Source organism: Pungitius pungitius, chromosome 3 (assembly GCF_949316345.1).
Source record: "Pungitius pungitius chromosome 3, fPunPun2.1, whole genome shotgun sequence".
NCBI lineage: Eukaryota > Metazoa > Chordata > Actinopteri > Perciformes > Gasterosteidae > Pungitius > Pungitius pungitius.
In genome coordinates this window covers 22,948,201-22,971,511 of record NC_084902.1, presented here as the reverse complement: position 1 = coordinate 22,971,511, position 23,311 = coordinate 22,948,201, and the positions used below count along the sequence as shown (strand labels likewise).

Below are 23,311 nucleotides of genomic sequence, written 5' to 3'. Positions count from 1 at the left end.
AAAATGATGAGGGGTGCTCATTAGTGATCCATGCTGTTTTTGTTCCCAACATTGTAGTGTCTACTACATAATGACCTCAATAAGGGGCCCTCAAGATTCATTATTCCACAATGACAAACAAGGAGTTCATCAATGCTGTAAATAATCCGTGTATATGCATTTTTGTTTCCATAATATAACGTTATTTTATCTAAAAAAAAAAAACGTCATCTTTCTAAACGGAGCTTTTATTTTGAATCATGAAGGCGGAAGTTGTCTTCCTATTAGTCCGTTGGCTTGACCCTCGGGTTTCGATGGCCAGTCAGCCCGAGCAACCCACCGGTGCTGCTTGCAGAGAAACACACGCACCCGCACGCGCGCACACACCTACACTCTTACACGTAGCGTACACACGGTAATCTTGGACACCTCTCCCCGGTCGGACCGCTAAGGGGGTCGGGACATCGCCCTCGGTTTTTACCCGGGACTCGGTTAATTTCTTCCCGGACGCGGAGCGCGCTGATCGGCCAGCGATGCGGGAGCAGCTTCGGAAGTGAGTGCGGGGCTGGGGGGCTGTTTATAGCGGTGATTGATAATGGTGATGGTAATTGTGCTGGTGGTAATGCAGTAAACCTGTGCACGCAGACGACACCCTGGCGGGGGGGCTGTTCATGGCTAGCGGAGCAGCGGTAAGCCGGGAAAGGGATACACACACACACACACACACTACTCTGCGGACAACTCGAAATCACCTTCACTGTGGGCAACAATGTGCGCCGAAATGTGACATAAAAACTGGATTAGGATGCATTCAACGGGTTTTGGGACGTGAGGGAATAGGTTCCCCGGGCTGGATGTGAGCGGTTAACCCATTTCTCCAAGTCCACCCGACATGCATCCCCACACGGAATGTTACACAGCATGTTCCTGTCCAGTTTGTGGGCGAATCTCAAGTATACAGCGAGCATATTCACCCATAGAGTTTACAATGTGTTTCTGCATGTAGGGATGGAGCCCGTATCACATGACAGGACAAAACGGGTCCTTAATTCAATGAAAAGGAAGGGATAAGACTGTATTTTTGGTAGCCATTACACTCAACCGGACCCCTTCCCCACCGAGCCTGTTGTACCCGGGAAGCGGGCGAGTTGTGCGTCCACTTGAGACTCCTCAAGCACCCCCGTCCCTTTCCGGGACCCCCCCACACCCGAACCGTCCATTCCTTATTTCTAAAGCCCCGGTTTCACTGGCTAGTTGCTGCCATGTTGGAATAAAAAGTGGGGGATTGAATCCTTTAAAGCGACCGCAATGCAAATGGACCTTTGTGCTTGCCTGCCTTTATTTACCCCTATGCATACCGCCCGAAAGGGATTTGTGCGTGCGTGCGTGCGTACGTGCATGTGTGTGATAGCTCAAAGCAAGCAAGTGAGAGAGAGAGAGGCCGATGTATTACGGTGTTGCATTCCTTCACAGGGACAGACACGAGCCTCTGCGCACTGTCAGCACCGGGGAGACTATCAGCTATTTTCAGCCGGAAAAATGATGCCGGCGCTAAAAAAAATTAATAAATGTTTAGGTCCTCCTGGGCGCGACCGTCCGCTAATCAGAGTGTTGGACAGGACACGGATCCCGCGTTCATAGTGTGTGTGCATTCCAGGAGTTGGTCGGATAAGAGCAGGGGATGAAGCGCACTGGCTGGGGACAGATTTTATGTTTTGTTTTGTTTGGTTGGTTGGTGTGTGTGTGTGTGTGTGTGTGTGTGCACTGATTAAACAAAGCTGATGGATAAAAAAAGCTTTAACACACAGATATTCATCTCTGGTGGTTGGATGGCGTGCTGGGGCATGATTGTCATGGCGTGTGTGTGTGCCGTGGGAGGGGGGGGGGGGTGTCTTTGCATTTGGTGTATATGAAGCTGTAGCTGGGTTTTTTCAAATTTTTACTAGGGGACAGTTTCTTGATTCAAAGTTAGCGATGAAAGAAAACTTTACTCGCATTCGAGCAGCACGTCGTTTGAATAATAAATGATCGCTGCTTCGGTGCAATTCAGGCGGAGAGGAGACATTTCTATATCAGCATGTGAATGCAAGAACTGAATGTCTACATTTGGTTAAAATGGCTTTTAGTCAAATTGCAATTGACAAAGAATTTGTGACCATGAAGGTGCCAAAAACTTTTGACGGTAGACTGTCACCCCAAGTAGTCAGGGCCCGTAGTATTACAATGTTGTCAGTGACTTACATTGATAGTAATCACAATCTGATTGAGAACTCGGTACATCCTGTCCATTTGGATTTGGTTTGGTAATCAATGGACAAAATGCTGCATTTGGGTATTTCAAAGAATTAAAGGAGAAAGCGGGATTCATTTGATTCTAAAATCCTATACTGCAGAGGTAGATTTGACAAATAGTTGGTAACTTTTTTTTTGTGGTATTTATACTCCAATGGATGGGCCTTTCAAATGTTTGTGTTTAAGTTCTAACATAATCCAGTCGTGTATGTTTTGTAACCTAAACTCTGGTGTCAAATCTACTTTGGGGTCTATTTTACTCTAAAAGGGACCATTAGTTACTAAATGCACATCATGCTGTATTGAAGAATGTTTGAACCTAGTGATTAAGGGTGGCCTTTACCGTTTCGAGTGATGTTGCTACTCGGCAGGGTGCAGATATTATTTTTACACCTCGCAGCCGAGAGCGTAGCGGTCAGAGATAAAGTCTTACGTGTATAGTACATACAGCGGGTGAAACAAGTATTGAACACGTCACCATTTTTCTCAGCAAATATATTTCCAAAGGAGCTATTGAAATGAAACTTTCACCAGATGTTGGTAACAACCCAAGGGATTCATGGATACATACATACAGAAACCAAAACAAAGAAGTTCAGAAATAAAGTTATGTGTAATAATGTGAAATGACACAGGGTAAAAGTATTAAACACGTTTACTGATATTTATTCAATACTTTGTTGGTAATGACCTCCTGTATGGAGAAACTAGTCGCATGCATTGCTCTGGTGTGATTTTGGCCCATTCTTCCACACAAACAGTCTTGAAATGTTGAAGGTTCCGCGGGCCTTTTCTATGAATCTTGATCTTCAGTTGTTCCTCGGCTGTGTGTTTGGGATCATTGTCTTGCTGAAATGTCCACCCTCGTTTCATCTTCATCATCCTGGTAGATGGCAGCAGATTTCTGTCAAGAATGTCTCTGTAAAGGCTCATAGGCTCATTCAAACATTTAACATTTTTACTACAACAAATACCCCACAACAAACGCTCTTTTAACAGGGACAACCCCCCCACAGCACACCAGTTTGTGACACATAAACAATTTGTAAGACTAATACTTGTACATTTATAAAATTACCCCGCTGAACTGCATGCTGGGTACAGCTCGCCCACTATCACAACAAGAAGTAACTCCGTCGCTACATGAAAACACGGAAAAGAGAGCGATGGATGGAGGAACAATAAGAGACCAGAGATGCACCAACACAACTTGTGCCCAACAGAGGAGCTGTGTGCTGTCTCGAGTTTTTTGGGGAAAATCCAACGTAAGTTAGACCAGAAAAGTTGGTCAAGCCGCTGGTACTGCCTCTCCTGGAAACACTAGCAGCCACAACCGCTAACATGCTGGAACACCAACAAGCTAACACGCTAACACGCTGGCCAGTTGGAAGTGAGATTGCCAGTGAGCAGTGAACAACATGCGGCCCTTTTCAGGGTCATATACTTGTATACCGGCAGAATCTTACAAAATACTGTGGTACCATAACCATCATTTCCGCAAATGGTGAAATTGAATGGTGAAACTCAAAGATGCGTTGGCATTCAGACAATGTTTGCTAACTGCTAGACAGAACATTAGCTAGTAGGTAGTTAGTTAGTCTTGGCTGGGTGTTTCACTTGTGTGGGAATAAATTCCCTTCTCTAAAAGTTGAAATCACTAAATGTCAGATACACCAACTCATTTTCATTAGGTAGGAGACACCTTTGGTAAAATAGCCAGTTTTTCCGTCTCTTCTGATCCACGGTTTAGAGGCGTTTATGACCCGTCAACCTGCCAATGTTTTGAATTTCTCAAAGTTAATAAGATCATTTTGCTCCTTTTTATTGAGAAAAGTAGGATCTCCTTATCCGGATCATTCTGATCCATAATTTAACTATAGAAAGATTAAGCCGAAACCGAAATTAGCCGGTCGAAAAATCCCTGCAGCCCACAGCCCAAAAGGTAGAGAAATTAACCACAGAAGAGGAGAACAACTTGTGTTTCCCCTTCTAGCAGACTTTTGGGGGTGAGCCAGAGCTGCCATTACTGAAGGAAAAGTTCCCACCACACTGCGCTGTGCATGAGGCGGCTTGTGTGGAGAATGGGTTACTAGTAGGAATCGACTCGTACACAAAGTAAACACCGGTGATTTCCAGCTCCTGAAGCACTTTCACATCGATCATTACGGCGAGTGGAGGCGGTGCTTACAAAACATTCCCCAAAGGTCACAAAGTAAAATCTACGAGGAATTAATTTGGTCCATTTGGTGTTCAATTGTGTCATTGATGGAAATTGAACGTCTGTAGTTTGAGAATTTCCCATCATTACTTGAGGCTGTTTTAATTTTGATACACCTTCATTCACAAATGCCCCCTGAAGCAGCAATTTTCTCAATCTTCAGTAGGAACCAATGGGGTTAGGCCCGTGAGACACAGAAAAAACGGGTCTTTCAAGCATAATGTTGATTAATATACAAGAACGGCACAATTTTCCACTCAAATGTCCTGTATATGTTAAGATCCAGATCGTCATCTTTGACCTCCGTGTTATCCTTCAATTTTTTTGTCTGTAGTTTTAGGTTCTCTCTCACAAACGGCTTCCTATTAATAATCCAAGCTTTTTACTCCATCGCTCAGTTACCCGGGGTGTAGGAAACATTCTGCCAGGACTCGCTCTGGATGATGCAGAGGGAGACATTGCTGTAGCCCTTAAACCACCTTTTAATCATTCATCCAAGAGGCATAATTGACTTCAGCGAGAAGTGACACTTGTGTCTCTTTGTGGATCAATTATTCATAACGCCTATCTGTCACTGCCACATAAAGCCTTTTAGCTGCCTGTTAGCTGTAATATGTAGCATTGTGTATTCAGTGCTAGGGTGTGTGGGTGGGAATATCTACAAAGTGTGCATTATATTTTCTAGAAGAGCTAGTGTCTTATGGGGTTTATTTCTAAGCCGTCTCTTCCCAATAAGTTAGTTTAAAGTGCTTTCCCCCCCTGGTTATTATCTCAGTTGGTGCTGGGAAATGGTTGGATAGGGGAGGGGTGTAAATGTTGAATACTCTTCCTCCTCCTTCGTCAGCTTGAATCACATCGCCCCCCGAGCAGGAGGCGTTCAGTGGTTTATCTTTTGACAGTTTGCGATGTATTATCAACACAGGGGCTCGTCCCGGGGACACGTTGTCAGTTTTCAAATAAATCAAAAAAGATAGAAATGTTTGGTTCCTTTAGGCCATATTTGATGTATGATTGTTCTCTTGTTCTGTGTGTGTGCATGCGTGTGCTAGACAGAGGCACGGTTAATCTGTAGTTCAAAGTTGCACACATTTTTATTTATTGTCTCTTCAGGTATAGTTTACCCTGGGCGAGAAAACAATTTAGAACATGTTCACAATTACACTATCCACAGTAAGGTCTCTCTGTTTCAGACTCTTTGGAAGCGGACAATTAAATTCACAAATCACAGTGATAGAAATTGCCCTGCTGGTTTTTGTTTATATTTCTTGTTTATCTTCGGGATCCGAAAGATCCTCGCTATGGCAAGAAGGGAAGGTTTCAAGCACAGCAACTGTGGTTGGCAACAGCATCCAATCAAATGTCTAGGGGGGGGGGGGGGGGGGGGGTGTAGGACTGTGAGGGTTAATTCCTCCAAGTCTGAGGCCATAGCTCCCTGCCCCGCAAACGGTGAGTTGGGCCCTCCGGGTTGGGGAGTGAGCCAGTGCCCCCAAGGTGAGGGATACCAAACACCTTGTGGTGCGTTCTCAAGTAAAACTGAACCTGAGATGGACCGGCAGCTTTGACTCGTCCAGGTCCACAGGGGGCTTGGGGTACCGCCGCTCCTCCTAGCTGTCTAAATCTGATCCAGGCGCCTCTTGGACCCCCTCCTTTTTTATGATTTTTTTTTTCCACATTGGCGTAAAACTGGCAGGTGACCCCCATGGAAGAGCCAGAATGCGCTGGAGGTATTTCTCTGGGCTGCCTCGGGGGTCACCTCCAAGGAACATTTGGAAGAGGGACGCCTGTAAATACTTTGCTCTTGTCCTCCAAGGACATCGTAATGTCAAGTTTGATCGAGAACAGCGTATACTGTCAAACCTAAAAAGCCTGATTACTTCAGCATGTTGGAAATTTAAAGGATCTGGTGATCCGGATTGATCGCCTTTGTAACGAAATAGTCAAGCTTCTATTCAACCGATTCTGCAGGGCTATCAGAGCATTGGGCTCGTAGCATCTAGCCACCAACGGGCCCGGAGTGACACTGAGCTTGTAGGAGTTTAAATTTGTATTTTTTGTATCCTTCTCCTTTTTAAAGTGGCTCATCACCGCAGGAACCCTTCCCTCATTACCTGGAGTGGAAGAGAAAAACAAGAGCGGTGGGAAAACAAACTAGCGTATGGATTATTTTTTGGCTGCTTTTCAGACAAAGGTCAACCGGCGGTGGAGCGACTCGACGTGTGTTCTTTTAGCGAGCTGGGAAAGGGTCGCTTGTGTACAAACACGCCGCAGGCTAGAATTATGAAGCGTCAAAAAAAAGGCCCTTTTCTTTGACTTTGGCTATTTGTTTTGTAGCCGTTTGTTTTGCTTGTTTTGAAGTGTTTTCACCCCCCCCCCCCCCCCCTTTCACCCTTCACTGTTGCACCCTACACCTGTGCTGAAAGGAAGGGAATCTGCGTTTGGTACTGCCGGATGGAAGAATGACTTTCGATCTGACGTCTTCTCTCCGCCTCCAGCTACCCAAAGAAAGCCGACTAGGCCCCCGCCTGTCCTATATTTAACTTTAACAACAAAAAGCTCCACACACCCGTTGATTGACACGTGCTACTAAATGAGAAACCGCTCTCATTTCCAGGGTCGCGGGGAGCCAAAATACCTATTTATCAAGCATCCGACATGTAGAATGTAAGGCTCCAGAAAGCAGCTCCTAATACCCCTCAAAAGGATGCGCTCCAAACAAAAAGCCCTTAATTGCCTCGCGGATGAGCCGACTGTCTCCTATTGGCTCTGTGTAAACATGCAGCTGCCACTCGACCATCACGTTTTATTATCTGATACTTCTTACACTAAGATATTTTACTGTTCTGCTCAAATGGATGCACCGCAGGAATTAGAGAAATCATTCCAACGGATCTGCGCCGTGCTTTATAGTAACGGCGCTATGCATGCCTTTTAATGTAAGTGGCGTTTTAACGATTTTCTTGATGGCCTTTCGATTTAACGTGGGTGTTTTAAAGATGCCACTGATCGGCTATTAGAGCTCAAGTGGGATCAAACTGTAACATAAATATAAATCATATCTAAAGTTATAAGCAGCAGTGAATGATCGCCACATTAAACGGCATCTATACCCGTCCGTAATGACCTATGATGAAGACTTACTAATAAAAGGTAGTGCACTTATGCTGTACGGAAGCAAAAATGGGCTAAAGGATTTGAATGTTATTGACGATTCTTTATTCCAACCGGTTTTCTATCATTATGCGTTATCATATTATTCACTGCAGTCAATCACGGCTGATGGAATGTTCTGCTCTTTGAAGGATCTGCGTTGTGCACATTTCAATGAATATTTTTCAATTGCACTTGAAATGACCAAAGAGGAATACAACCACATGCATTCAGACGTACGGTTGGTTTTCAAAGTAAAATGAGTTCCTCTTTCTTACTTGTGAAGCATTTAGGTGGTCTAGTTGGCTGAGCCCCTGAAGGCGGAGCTCTCGACCTACAGGTCGATCTTGGTTCCTACCCTCACCTTCGGTCATGAAGGATGGGTCATGATTGAAAGACCTGCGACTGGCGTCCCTCCTCAGACAGGCTGAGCAGCTCAGTCATCCGTGAGCCGCCGCTCCTTTGCGTTTAGGGTGGTTTGGGCCTGTGGTAAGGATGGCCACTGGGGGCCTCCCCAGGGAGGTTTTTCCAGGCACAATTAGCCGGGAAGAGGCCTTAAGGGAATACCGAGGACAGGTCTCCTGTGAGCGGCGAGCTGCGATCCCGTGGACGGAATGTGTGAGGGCAGAATGACACAGAAGCCATCCGTCTCTTCCTCTGTCACACGTCTATGATGCAGGGGCTAAGGGGAGTCTGTTCTCTTCATGCAGAATATTCAGGGGGAAAAATATGTTAAAAATAGGTTTTTTCCTCTACATTCCCCTCTGTCCTAAGTTCACGCTCAGCTTCTTATCCCCCCTCTATGCAAGTAGAACGTGTGTATCAAATACCACACCGTAATCAGCGTCTCAACAAACCGCAATGAATCCTTTTCTGATCTCTCGTTGTTCCTCCTGCATCACTCTTTTCCGTGTTTTCATGCTGTACCCAGCATGCAGTTCGACGGTGTCATTTTATAATTATACAATTATTAATGTTACAAATTGTTTGTGTCACAAACTGTTGTGCCAAAGTGTTTTGCCCAGTTGAATGAATTGTTGTTTTCAAAGTTCTAACCACGACTCCATCTCAATACACGTAACACTCTCTGCCGTGAGAGATAAACAATACATTTTGCTGCCTGCAGAATAGTGACCGTTCATACGCTGTGTGTGAAAAATGAATACTTGGATGGAAATGTGAAACCGGCATACCGCCCAGCCCTTCTTTGGCCTCTGTTTGTTAAATGTTTAGCTTGATTATGTGGATTTGTTTGGGTAAGTTTGTATTTCTGTGTATAGAGAGATTTAAAAAAAAAAAAAAAAGGAAATTGACATTTGTGACAATCTTTTGAATATGCAACTCGAGTTGTTCTTTCGATAACGGAGCCATCAAATGAGTTGTTTTTCAAGAGCTGATTATGGAAGTTGCTGACAAGTGAGCAGTCTTTGTTTTTAAAGTTCAGATTTTATCAATGCTGAAATAATGATCTGCTGGGTTAAAGAAGTCTCGCCATGTAAGTCTACGGGGGAAGGAATTTTTCGACGCCTTAGTTTGAGTAGTTTAGACCGTGTTGGTCCTTGTTGAAAATATTGCCTTTTTATTTAATCAAAGTGATGTCAAACAACTTAACAGGTGAAATGAACAAATTACCATCACTTTATAAATGAACAGTTTCTAAAGAAACCACCTCCAAACGTGTGTTGATGAAAATTTCCATTTCAATAGTTAACATTTATATAAAAGGAGAATGGAGAAATTCCTTTTATTGATCACAAAATCCATTCTTTCGTCTGCCTCCAGCCACCAAACCCAGACGACATGCTGGGACCATCCCAAGATGGCCGAGCTCTACCAGTCTCTGGGTAAGAGTTGTACGGTGTCGGATGGTGCGACGGATTTCTCCGCCCTCTCCTCTTTTCTCACCCCATGTCCCCCTCTGACTCGCGCTCTTTCTTTAGCCGACCTGAACAACGTTCGATTCTCGGCCTACCGGACGGCCATGAAGCTCAGGCGCCTGCAGAAGGCTCTCTGCTGTGAGTACCCTCCGTCTATATATATATATATATATACATATATATAGTTTGCATGTATGTATATGCAACCCTCTGAATAAGCTGTTGCACAAGGGTTTTTTTCTCTAGCCTTAAGTGCATTCCCTTCACCTCCATTTCCAGGTCTATTTCTAGTATTATTTTCTTTTTATTTACCTCCTATGCCAGCGCGTTGTTCTCCATCGTCTCCTCCCCACTTCATTCTGCTCTGACAGTCTGTGTGCGTCCATATGTGTGTTTACTCATCCTCCTCGTCTCCCGCCAGTGGAGCCGAAGAGTGTGAGCCACCTACGAGCTGCTCGTGATATCTTTTCAGGCGTATATGGTGCTGTTTTGCACAGAAGCCCCTATTTATGTTACGACTTTCTAAAAATTCCAATGAGCCGTTTTCATGATTAACCCTGGCGACAGCATTTTCTTTCTTCTTTCGCTCCCAGCAGTAGACTGGGAGTATTTCATTATTCTTTCATTCAAATACTGGGAGTATTTCATTCTTCTGCTGATCACCCTTTTTTCTGTTTTCTCTACAAGGTAGATTGCCAAAACAGCATTCCCCAGTGCTACAAAAAAGAGAACCATCTTTTTGTTAAATTATTTTCTATAAGAAAAAATATACATATATAGAAAATAAATATCAATAATTATTTTTTTCTAATATTGTTGTATTTTTTTATTCAAACATAACAATATATAAATACATCACTTGTTAAAGTAATACATAGAAACCATTACTACACAAGAATAATTATAAAAATGTATCTTATGTGCAAAAAAAGTAGGAAGATTACCAAAGAAATCAAATACATTTCTTATGTAAACCTTTGATTTGAGTTTTATCTGCTGCCTTTAGGGCTTTGTGCTAAACTCCTTATGGCTGATGTCATACATTTTTTTAACAACGGATTGTATGTTCATGGCAATGGTGAAATTCTGAGATTTTTCACAGTTTTCTGCAAGGAATTTTGAACCCATGTTCGGCAGCTGGAGATGAACAGCACTCTGAATTAGGGATAATGTTACTCTGTTTAATCATTGAAGCAGCCAAGTTGTTAGAAGTGGATCGCAAAAAAAGCGGCTGGAAACTGGATAAAAACTCAAATGTATTACAGTAAACAACTCTGACACATGCACAAAGGGAATATAAATTAAACGAATCTTTCAAATTACACATTTTTTTACTTTAGTTGGACATCCTTGGAAGCAGAGCTTACAGAGAATATAAGCGTATTCCATACAGCAACACTTCTGTTGTCTGAGGCCTTCCTTCCATCACTGTTTTCTGCCTCTCTCGTCCCCGCCCCTCCTTTTGTTTGAATAATGCAATGCTTTATTGATCTCGCCCGCCCCCCCTGGAGTCCACCTCCTCATCGCAGTCCTTGAAGTGGCACGGCCAGACTTTAGAAATGGCGGGAGGACCTGAACAACCCCCCCTGGCAAGTTTCTGTTGAAGCCTCCAACTAACCTTATCCCCACCCCCCCACTCTTTTTTGGCGATGTCTCCGTCCACAGTGGACCTGCTGAGCATGCCGATGGCGTGCGAGGTGTTCGATCAGCACGGCCTGAAGCAGAACGAGCCGCTGCTGGACATCTCGCTGCTGGTCGCCTGTCTGACCAGCCTCTACCAGCGGCTGGAGCAGAGCCACGCCCACCTGGTCAACGTCCCACTGTGCGTGGACATGTGCCTCAACTGGCTGCTCAACGTCTACGACACGTACGTGTGGCGCTGCAAGTCCTGTTTCATTGTCGTTTCGGGGAGACACACAAGAAGTAACGACAATGTTTTTGGGTTGACAGCGGTCGCACCGGGAAGATCAGAACGCTGTCTTTCAAAACGGGAATTATCTCGCTCTGCAAGGCTCACCTGGAGGATAAATATAGATGTGAGTAGTGCGCGCACACACACACACACACACACACAGACACACACACAGAGCCCATGCAGTCATGTGAGGGATCAAATCAGAGGGTGCAGTGATTTCATAAATACACTCAAGCGGGTCACGTCGCTGCTGAGGAATAATAAAACAGTGGCTTGCCTTCTCCAGGAAAACGTTTAACTGCAGCCATTATTTTAGATTTTTTTATCCCTTCAGCAAAAGAGCATATTCCTAAAAAAAAAACCACATTTTCATGGCTAATGAAAGCAATCCTCGTCGTCCCGTTCACAATAATAGGGGAGGAGAAGTGTGCGTGTACACTGCAGGAGCCTCTGGTCGGCGGGTAAAAACGGTGAAACAAAATGTGATATATATATACACTCACCGGCCACTTTATTAGGTACACCTGTCCAACTGCTCGTTAACACTTAATTTCTAAGCAGCCAATCACATGGCGGCAACTCAGTGCATTTAGGCATTTAGACATTGTCAAGACAATCTCCTGCAGTTCAAACCGAGCATCAGTATGGGGAAGAAAGGTGATTTGAGTGACTTTGAACGTGGCATGATTGTTGGTGCCAGAAGGGCTGGTCTGAGTATTTCAGAAACTGCTAATCTACTGGGATTTTCACGCACAACCATCTCTAGGGTTTACAGAGAATGGTCCGAAAAAGAAAAAACATCCAGTGAGCGGCAGTTCTGTGGGCGGAAATGCCTTGTTGATGCCAGAGGTCAGAGGAGAATGGCCAGACTGGTTCGAGCTGATAGAAGGGCAACAGTGACTCAAATAACCACCCGTTACAACCAAGGTGGGCATAAGAGCATCTCTGAACGCACAGTACGTCCAACTTTGAGGCAGATGGGCTACAGCAGCAGAAGACCACACCGGTTGCCACTCCTTTCAGCTAAGAACAGAAAACTGAGGCTACAATTTGCACAAGCTCATCGAAATTGGACAATAGAAGACTGGAAAAACGTTGCCTGGTCTGATGAGTCTCGATTTCTGCTGCGACATTCGGATGGTAGGGTCAGAATTTGGCGTCTACAACATGAAAGCATGGATCCATCCTGCCTTGTATCAACGGTTCAGGCTGGTGGTGGTGGTGTCATGGTGTGGGGAATATTTTCTTGGCACTCTTTGGGCCCCTTGGTACCAATTGAGCATCGTTGCAACGCCACAGCCTACCTGAGTATTGTTGCTGACCATGTCCATCCCTTTATGACCACAATGTACCCAACTTCTGATGGCTACTTTCAGCAGGATAATGCGCCATGTCATAAAGCTGGAATCATCTCAGACTGGTTTCTTGAACATGACAATGAGTTCGCTGTACTCAAATGGCCTCCACAATCACCAGATCTCAATCCAATAGAGCATCTTTGGGATGTGGTGGAACGGGAGATTCGCATCATGGATGTGCAGCCGACAAATCTGCGGCAACTGTGTGATGCCATCATGTCAATATGGACCAAACTCCCTGAGCAATGCTTCCAGCACCTTGTTGAATCTATGCCACGAAGAATTGAGGCAGTTCTGAAGGCAAAAGGGGGTCCAACCCGTTACTAGCATGGGGTACCTAATAAAGTGGCCGGTGAGTGTATATATGTAAACTACAGGCCAGCGGACATATGAACACTGTAAAATGAGTGATTGCGTGTGTATTCTTGCTCTGCTGGTAGTCATTTGTTGGCTGTTATTTACTTCCAGTTGTCCATTAGAGTCATCTCATTCACAGGATACATAAGAAACCATTTTTTGCTCCAACAAAAATCTGGGAGGGACGGAAAAAACAATTTGGTGGGAAAATGTCCCGGTAACTGCAAAAACCTCTCAACATGGATCAGATCAGAGTCACGGATCGGTTGCACAAAACAAAAAAGGGAGCAAATGTAACTTTCAGGGCTGAACAAGTTTATTCTTCGCTGCCAACACAAATTGCTGGTCATCGCTGATCCCTGTTGGCAGAAACTGATCCCATTATTTATTATAGCATCGACCAAGATGTTTTTTGTGGATTAAAAAATTGTCAATAGTATTTTTAATAATGTATTATAAGCTGCCTTAGAGGTATTTCATAGCTCATAATTCATGTCCTGTATCTATTTGTTGTTGTGAAAACATCCCTTCAAACAACTTATTTATTCATGTTTCTCAACTAAAGTACGTTTTACGAGATAAACATTTTATAATAACGTCATAATTTACTTTCGGCCGTGTACTCGTTTTCACTGAACAGAGCCTGAACACATCAGAAAGTAATTCAAATTTGCTCTCATGTCAATTTTAAACATGGATTCATGGTATACAATGGAACATTATCAGAGAGAGGCGATTTGTCAAAATCCACATTTCCGACATTATACATCACCAATGCTAATTAGGACTGCTTTAAACAAATGTCATGAAAAATAATGAGGGGAGGACATAATGGAATTTTGGTTGGACCTGGATTTTAACGGTTTGTCAATGTGGCTGATTCACCGAGCCACATAACACCCAGGTGCTAATTCCAGATTATTTTAAATTGATGTTTGTATATTCTGTCGCCATCTGATGTGTATTTGTGTGTGTGTGTGTGTGTGTTTGTCTCATACCGTCCTCCTCTCCCTCCAGTTTTGTTCAGGCAAGTTGCCAGCGCCACCGGTTTCTGCGACCAGCGTCGCCTGGGTCTCCTCCTCCACGACTCCATCCAGATCCCCCGGCAGCTCGGCGAGGTCGCCTCCTTCGGCGGCTCCAACATCGAGCCGTCAGTTCGCAGCTGCTTCCAGTTCGTAAGTGAGGCGCTCGCAGGGCCGCCTTGTTCTGAGTGACGTGTTTAGACTCCGGGCCCTCGGGAAGAATGTGCTCACATGTAATAGTAGCAGTCAAATGCTTCTATGGCACTAAAGCCTAAGGCCCCCAGATGTGTTTTATCGGTATTTACAGCAAGCTAAGTGTAATATTTTTTTATAGAACGCAGATGTAACATGGAGGAGTCTGACAAATGGAAGAGACTGAATACAATATGGGGGTTTGAAGTGATAGTGTGTTACAGCGAGGGAAGGGTCCCAGCTCTCAGGACCAACAAATCTTCTTCCCTAAATCTTGGAAGCACACGGCGTCAACGTTGAGCCACAAAAGCAGCAGCAAATCCAACGTTTACATCATTCTTTCTCCAAAGGACTCCAGTAATTGCAGTATTACCAGATTATCCATAATCTTTGAAGAAATGATCTGGTCTGAAGCTAGGGTTTAGTAATGTTGCATAACGAGAGGAAGGAAGGGTGAAAAAAAATAAGTCCAGTGTTGCTTACAGTCTTTTTGCAATGACGGTAGCTAACAGCTTTAGGTCCAAAAGGTCCAAACGTCTGCATCCTTGATTGTTCGGACCTTAATCCGTCACAATCTATCTTCTATTTTAGTCCCATGGCCGTGAAACAAAAAGAGGAAGATATGGGGTACTCGGTCCAATTTAAACTCAAAAATCGTCAAAACAGACTTGAGTGCGTGTGTCACCCACTGGAAAGGTGTGGCGCGTTTTTGTAGGAAAATAAATGTATCACACTTTGAATACACATTCACTTTTTTATTTTCAAAACACAATTTTTTTTTTATCAAAACAACTTAAATATTTCCTCTGATCCACTGTTATTTTTGCATTACCATTTGTACAAAATCAGTCAGAGTTGAATGTTAGTTTGAAGGCCTTAACGAATATGGGGCTATGGACTTCAACTAACCAGTTGAAATGTCTCCCCCCCCCCCCCTCCCGAACCCCACCCCCAGGCCAATAACAAACCCGAGCTGGAAGCCGCCATGTTCCTGGACTGGATGCGGCTGGAGCCGCAGTCCATGGTGTGGCTGCCCGTCCTGCACCGCGTCGCCGCCGCCGAGACTGCCAAGCACCAGGCCAAGTGCAACATCTGCAAGGAGTGTCCCATCATCGGATTCAGGTCCATAGAGCCCAGCACAATCACCTCTCATCGTTACACATGTGTCTCAGAGAATCCATGTTTGTTTGTCTTCAGCATAATAGCTCACACGTGATGCTCCTTTTTGAAAAGCGCACCTGGCTGTCTAATCAGGAAAAAAATGAGCAGAATTGGAGCCATTTTTGCAGCCGGAGCATTATATTCATCTCATTACATAGGAGGTGATAAAACACACAACTAATTACATTTTCAATTAAGCCCAAATGAAAGCAAATGAAAATGATGCTCTGTAGTGGCGCAGCACTGAACCTTGCAGTGTGTACAAAGACTTCTGGAAATAAATATAGGCTATGCCTGTTCTTTAAGATATTTGCATCTCACCACGCTCTGTTTTTTTCCAATATTTGTGTGAAATAGAATACTGAAGTATCCTGAGTATCCTCTAAAGATGGCTCTACAAAGCTATTATCTCTAGCATGACACCTGGTGAGGAATTTCATAAATGGCCATTTGGAACATGACGCCTACGCATCTGTTCATAGAAGCTGTACAGATAATTGCCAAATGAATGTCTAATTATAATCTATTAGTAAGAAGCTCTGGTACAACCAGATTTGTACACGTCACATCCAGTCTCCTTTTTGAAATACTAGGGAAGCCCGAAGAGGCAGGTGAGTCTCTCCTGTGTTAAGGGGTCATCTTTTTCAGTCACTTTTGTTTTCTTCATCTGTGAAACAGGTGGGAAAAAAGTCTCGCTCGAGGAGCAAGCTTTGTCAGAATAATTTGATTGATTTTTTTTTAACCATCCCCAAAAAATGGGTGTTTTTCTTTTTGGGGCCACAGGAGCCTGAGGTGGACCACTAACCCTTGTTCTTAAAGGGACAAAAATCCCTCACGCACAAAGTGCATGTATTGTGTATTTCCGAGTCACAGTGGTACAAGCTGGAGGAAAACATGAATGTGCCTTGTGTGGCTGAAGTGTGTATTACAACAATAAATACTTGACGTTATACTGAGGGATGAGATAATATGAAGAAACTTTAGAAATACAAAAGGAAGGAATTTAAATTTGACTAGTTTTCCCACTTAATAGCGTCACAGTAAAGATCAATTCAACAGCAGCAGGGCAGCAAATAGCCTAACCTCTGCATATGAATGATTGACTGAACAGTAGGTCCACATGTGTGTAACCCCGACCCTTAATTTGCTCAACTCTGCTGTCTGCTCTGTTTTCGGTGGACCCCTTCTTCACAGGCAGGGATGCATTTCAATAAACAGCCCCAGGACCAGGGAATAAATATCTCATTTAGTTACTGGGCTAAAAGAATTTGAAATACAGTCTTTTGGAAGAAAAATAAGTGCTTTTCTTTACGCTCTCTTCTCAATCGCTCCCACATCTCCCATCTCTTGTTCCTCTTTTCTTCATTCTCTTCCCCCCCCCCCTCCGTCCTTCCTTCTCCAGGTATCGAAGTCTGAAACATTTCAACTATGACATTTGCCAAAGCTGCTTCTTCTCCGGTCGCGTCGCCAAGGGACACAAGATGCAGTACCCAATGGTGGAGTACTGCACTCCGGTACGAATACATACGTTTTATTTTAAAACAACCCTTTTTCTTTCTTTTTTTTTGGCCAGCAGTCATCTCTGTTCATCGGCTCTCACAACCAAAAGTGAGAGCCGAAGTGAGATTACGTAACAGTCACTGTCATTCTGCTCCATGAGACGTAACCAGTAACGTAGACATCAACACTCAGTTGAACAGTGTTCATAGAAGCTGCTCTCGTGTTGCCACATACACTCACCTAAAGGATTATTAGGAACACCTATTCAATTTCTCATTAATGCAATTATCTAATCAACCAATCGCATGGCAGTTGCTTCGATGCCTTTAGGGGTGTGGTCCTGGTCGAGATCTCCTGAACTCCAAACTGAATGTCAGAATGGGAAAGGAAGGTGATTTAAGCAATTTTTGAGCGTGGCATGGTTGTTGGTGCCAGACGGGCCATCTCTACTGCATATAGGAAAAAGAGGCTACATTTTGCAAGAGCTCACCAAAATTGGACAGTTGAAGACTGGAAAAATGTTCCCTGGTCTGATGAGTCTCGATTTCTGTTGAGACATTCAGATGGTAGAGTCAGAGTTTGGTGTAAACAGAATGAGAACATGGATCCATCATGCCTTGTTTCCACTGGGCAGGCTGCTGCTGGTGGTGTAATGGTGTGGGGGATGTTTTCTTGGCACACTTTAGGCCGCTTAGTGCCAATTGGGCATCGTATAAATGCCACGGCCTACCTGAGCATTGTTTCTGTCCATCCCTTTATGGCCACCATGTACCCATCCTCTGATGGCTACTTCCAGCAGGATAACTCACCACGTCACAAAGCTCGAATAATTTCAAATTGGTTTCTTGAACATGACAATGAGTTCACTGTACTAAAATGGCCCCCACAGTCACCAGATCTCAACCCAATAGAGCATCTTTAGGATGTGGTGGAACGGGAGCTTCGTGCCCTGGATGTGCATCCCACAAATCTCCATTAACTGCAAGATGCTATCCTATCAATATGGGCCAACGTTTCTAAAGAATGCTTTCACCACCTTGTTGAATCAATGCCAGGTAGAATTAAGGCAGTTCTGAAGGCGAAAGGGGGTTAAACACAGTATTAGTATGGTGTTCCTAATAATCCTTTAGGTGAGTGTATTTCTAGACCTCTCATGTCTGAATGCAAAACATAAGCTTAGCACAACATGTTGAAATTGTTTTTTATCTGACGTGTTTTCTAACGGCTAGTGTAAGTAAAGGGTTAAAGGTAAAGGACAGAAATGAAGACTCTTTCTTCGAACTGTAGTGACACACTCACTAAAGAGTGAAGGACAAAGAGCTTGAAATGAATAAGTGGCATGTTCTGTGTCTGTGCGCGTGTGTTTGTCCCCCTTCCCACACTCCCGTGGAGTGAACAAAGCCACCTTTGTGCCCCGTCTCTCTCCAGACTACATCAGGGGAGGATGTCAGGGACTTTGCCAAGGTGCTGAAGAACAAATTCAGGACCAAGCGCTACTTTGCCAAACACCCACGCATGGGCTACCTGCCCGTCCAGACCATCCTGGAGGGGGACAACATGGAAACGTGAGTCCCTCGCACACACACTAACCCAGGGGCGAACAGAAAGATGCACTAAGCTTTCCTGACAAATTGAGACATATGCATTACTCACAATACTTTGGGATAGACAAACATTTCCTTCAACTCATGCATGCACACACTTTGACATCCGTGCACATACACACGGTTGCACAGAAGAGTAGTTGGCCAACCGATTTAGCTTTCATACTGTTTGTGCAGTAAATGTTGTCTGGTTGGTTCAGATTATGTGTTAGGGATGTGAGAGAGGTGAACCACAAAGAGTCACATAGCAACATTTTTTAATTCTGCAATTATTATTTTTAACCTACAATTAGCTCTAATATACCATTGTAAGATACTGATGGTTATTGGTAATAGTGCAATAAGCCAAATATAATGGAGCTATTTGCTCTTATAGAGAGATGGAAGTATTGATGAAAATGAAGGTAAATAAAAAAGGACAGGCAGGTACAAGTACAGTTTTATAAATATAAGCACTTATTGTTCTACATCACATTGTATTATATCTAAATCGTCATCAATACTCAGTCGGTGTAGCGGTATGTTTTATATGTGTGGCATGTACTGTACGCTGTAACTCGTATTTCATCACGCTGTCTTATTTTTTGTCAAACCCCTTCCCCCTCCCCATACCTTTCTGCCTCTTCATACAACTGCTCCCATCATGCCTTCCTGTATGGTGTCCTCTACCTGTGTCACCATCTAGCATTTTTTTTCCTTTCAGTCCTGTCACCTTGATCAACTTCTGGCCCGTAGACCATGCGTGAGTACCTGGCTGGCACATTCACTACGGGGGGAGGGGTGGGGCAAAGGAACAGAGGACGAGACGCACACACACACACACACACACAACTCCAAGTACAACTCCATTCTGCACAAGTCCGTATTTGTGGGGACTCAGGTTAGTGCCAGAGGATCCCAGCTTATGACGTCAAGACGATGATCTCATATCTGATGCCCTCGTTTTTTGGAGGGGGAAGCAAAGCAGATGCATTCCCAACCTGGGAGTGTGGAGGCTTACCTACAGAGGGGCTCACACCGCCACACGCCTACTGCTTAGCGAGTGCGCTCTCTGTGCCTTTTTATTTATTTATTTTGAATTATTCTGTCTTTTACTCTCTCTCTGTCGCAGGCCCGGATCGTCCCCGCAGCTCTCTCACGACGACACGCACACTCGTATCGAGCACTACGCCAGCCGGTAACGCTCCGTCTGCACCCAGCACCGGCAGCGCCGAGGCTCACAGAGTTGCGAGCAGGACGCCCTTAAGCGCCCTGCGGAGAGAGCTCTCCGAGACGCCAGAAAAACTATGTGATTGATTTGAAGGGGAAAAAAATAGTAGTGCCGAAGCACAGCACACTTCCTGCATAGGAACGTCTACTCACAGGGGATCAGATGCCCTAATTCCACGCTGATGCATTCTGGGGAGCTTGCGGTCAACGGTCAAGCTTCCCCACTCACTCACTCTTTGAGTGACTCGAAGCAATCACTCGCAGCTCTGGGAATCTCAGTCATTTCGATTCTCTCAAGCGTATGTCTTGTGCAGATGTCTGTGCTTGCATGCGGTTCGTATAATGGCCAATTTTTGTCATGTGTCACTTATTACCCTCACAAGGTAATAAGTGACACCTGAGCAAATGATAACAGCAACTGATAATATAAAGAGCTGATGGCAAGGCAACATCAGTGATTCGTATTCATTCACATTTTTGGGTTCCCAGTACCTTAAACAACTAATGCCTGATCAATATTTAAGCTACACTCACCGGCCACTTTATTAGGTACACCTGTCCAACTGCTCGTTAACACTTAATTTCTAAGCAGCCAATCACATGGCGGCAACTCAGTGCATTTAGGCATGTAGACATTGTCAAGACAATCTCCTGCAGTTTAAACCGAGCATCAGTATGGGGAAGAAAGGTGATTTGAGTGACTTTGAACGTGGCATGATTGTTGGTGCCAGAAGGGCTGGTCTGAGTATTTCAGAAACTGCTAATCTACTGGGATTTTCACGCACAACCATCTCTAGGGTTTACAGAGAATGGTCCGAAAAAGAAAAAACATCCAGTGAGCGGCAGTTCTGTGGGCGGAAATGCCTTGTTGATGCCAGAGGTCAGAGGAGAATGGCCAGACTGGTTCGAGCTGATAGAAGGGCAACAGTGACTCAAATAACCACCCGTTACAACCAAGGTGGGCATAAGAGCATCTCTGAACGCCCAGTACGTCCAACTTTGAGGCAGATGGGCTACAGCAGCAGAAGACCACACCGGGTGCCACTCCTTTCAGCTAAGAACAGGAAACTGAGGCTACAATTTGCACAAGCTCATCGAAATTGGACAATAGAAGATTGGAAAAACGTTGCCTGGTCTGATGAGTCTCGATTTCTGCTGCGACATTCGGATGGTAGGGTCAGAATTTGGCGTCTACAACATGAAAGCATGGATTCATCCTGCCTGGTATCAACGGTTCAGGCTGGTGGTGGTGGTGTCATGGTGTGGGGAATATTTTCTTGGCACTCTTTGGGCCCCTTGGTACCAATTGAGCATCGTTGCAACGCCACAGCCTACCTGAGTATTGTTGCTGACCATGTCCATCCCTTTATGACCACAATGTACCCAACTTCTGATGGCTACTTTCAGCAGGATAAAGCGCCATGTCATAAAGCTGGAATCATCTCAGACTGGTTTCTTGAACATGACAATGAGTTCGCTGTACTCAAATGGCCTCCACAATCACCAGATCTCAATCCAATAGAGCATCTTTGGGATGTGGTGGAACGGGAGATTCGCATCATGGATGTGCAGCCGACAAATCTGCGGCAACTGTGTGATGCCATCATGTCAATATGGACCAAACTCCCTGAGGAATGCTTCCAGCACCTTGTTGAATCTATGCCACGAAGAATTGAGGCAGTTCTGAAGGCAAAAGGGGGTCCAACCCGTTACTAGCATGGGGTACCTAATAAAGTGGCCGGTGAGTGTATATGCTTATAGCATATAGCTATATTCATGATTATTGAATAAAAAAAATCAAATTCAAAATGGAACGAACAATTGGATACCATGACAAACCATATGCTTATCCATCGTCAGTGTTTTAACTCCAGTAGATGGCGGTCGACACAACTAGCACGGGAGCTAAGATGTCTACGTATATCAGCTTACTAAAGAGAGCCTCAATTAGTGAAGATATTCTAAATATAAAGTATGTTGGGTGGACAGAACGCAACAGTACGTCTAAGTGCCTGCCGACCGCCGCCTACCTTAGGCCCCCTCCTAAATAAACATATTCTCACTGCATGGGCTTTTCACACTGAAGAAAAACAGAACAGTCCAGTTCCTAAGAAGACGACAAACAGCACAAGGCTGAACCAAAGTGTCTCTGTTCCCCTGTGCGTTCCCCTCATGAAGTGACGCGTTGTTTTTTTTGGCGAGTCAGCGCTCTGCTCTGAGAGGGCATGCGTATGCTGAAGCCTCGGAGGCGAGAGAGAGACAAAACACTGGTATGGCTGTGTTGCCGCGCTGAGTTAGTCAGGCGCTTCTTCACTAAAGGATCCCAACCCCTCTCAGAAAAGCCCCCCGCTGAGGGGACAAGAAGCAGTCGCAGCCACCCATCCAACCGGAGTCGGTCGTCGAGATTACTCGGCACGACTCCCCGTTTCCTCGGGCGCACGCGTAGAAATCGCTGATATGGAAACCGCTCCGATTAGTATTCCTACCGTTTCTAATGAAAATGTTTTTTGGTCACAATAATTCATCTCTCGCTAAAACTCTTGAACAATGAACCTTGAAGCTGACTGCGACAACAGCGATGGTCTTGAAGAGCTCCCACGATCCCTCGCTCCTCCAGAACGTCACCAAGCTTCTTCTTTTAAAATAGTTTTTGACATGGGGAGCAGCAGAAAGCTACATATTTTGCATGTCGTTGTTTTCATCGCCGTCTCCAGAAAAACTGCACATTCATTCTGATTTGAGGGGCACTTTCCCCCCCAGACTCTTCTGCTTCGGGACTGACTGCTCTGTTTCTCCCCCCTCCGCAGGTTAGCAGAAATGGAGAATCGTAACGGCTCTTATCTGAATGACAGTATCTCCCCCAATGAGAGCATGTGAGAAACGCTTCTTGTTCGCTCGCCTTGTGTTTGCCATCCCTCCTCCCTCACCGACTGGCCCGCCATGTGTGTACCGGCTCGGTTGTCTTTGTCCCCATTGGCTGGTTACATGTGCTCAATATTTCGGGTACAACCTCAGGCGAGGTTTTTAGTCTTAGTGTCATCCTATCCCATACAAACAGATGCACCTGATATCACCACGTCTGATGTAGGATATTAAGAGATTTTCTTCAGGCCAATTGGGATATAAATTCATGCAAAAGTATTTGTGTGAACTCACCACTGTAGCCGTTCATTAGATGTTTGATTCCCCTACCTCACAGACTTATTGTTAGTCGCTTTGGATAAAAGCGTCAGCTAATTGGCATGTAATGTAATGTAAAATGGAAGTTTAGCATGGCACGGAGAGCGGACGAGGAAACGCTAGGAGCTGGAAACTGTTGAGTAATTACAGCGGGTCAGAGGGCCATAAGGTCCTGTCACGGCTGGCAGCGACGTAACAAGTTCTGACAGTTGTTTAAGTGACCTGTTCGTCATTTGCTCTTCAAATCAGACAGAGCGGGTTGAATAAAAGTTACAGAACGTGATTGTTTTAGCAGCTAAG

The 23,311-nt window shown here is 44.6% G+C and overlaps 1 protein-coding gene across 14 annotated transcripts in view; it reads left to right on the top strand.

Annotated features, from left to right (window-relative positions):
- dmd (dystrophin) overlaps nucleotides 1–23,311 on the top strand; it is a 202,169-nt gene that overhangs the window by 169,714 nt on the left and 9,144 nt on the right. For 10 of the 14 annotated variants that reach the window (XM_062561338.1, XM_037454435.2, XM_037454358.2 and 7 more), the window contains 11 exons: nucleotides 9,419–9,480; nucleotides 9,577–9,651; nucleotides 11,179–11,380; nucleotides 11,464–11,549; nucleotides 14,161–14,318; nucleotides 15,313–15,479; nucleotides 16,921–17,032; nucleotides 18,447–18,583; nucleotides 19,326–19,364; nucleotides 19,734–19,799; nucleotides 22,639–22,704. In XM_062561338.1, the coding sequence (XP_062417322.1) occupies nucleotides 9,419–9,480; nucleotides 9,577–9,651; nucleotides 11,179–11,380; nucleotides 11,464–11,549; nucleotides 14,161–14,318; nucleotides 15,313–15,479; nucleotides 16,921–17,032; nucleotides 18,447–18,583; nucleotides 19,326–19,364; nucleotides 19,734–19,799; nucleotides 22,639–22,704 (1,170 nt within the window). Of the gene's footprint in view, nucleotides 1–161; nucleotides 533–9,418; nucleotides 9,481–9,576; nucleotides 9,652–11,178; nucleotides 11,381–11,463; nucleotides 11,550–14,160; nucleotides 14,319–15,312; nucleotides 15,480–16,920; nucleotides 17,033–18,446; nucleotides 18,588–19,325; nucleotides 19,365–19,733; nucleotides 19,800–22,638; nucleotides 22,705–23,311 lie in introns of those variants that run through there. The other 4 variants (XM_062561339.1, XM_062561336.1, XM_037454523.2 and 1 more) reach the window with 3 other exon arrangements.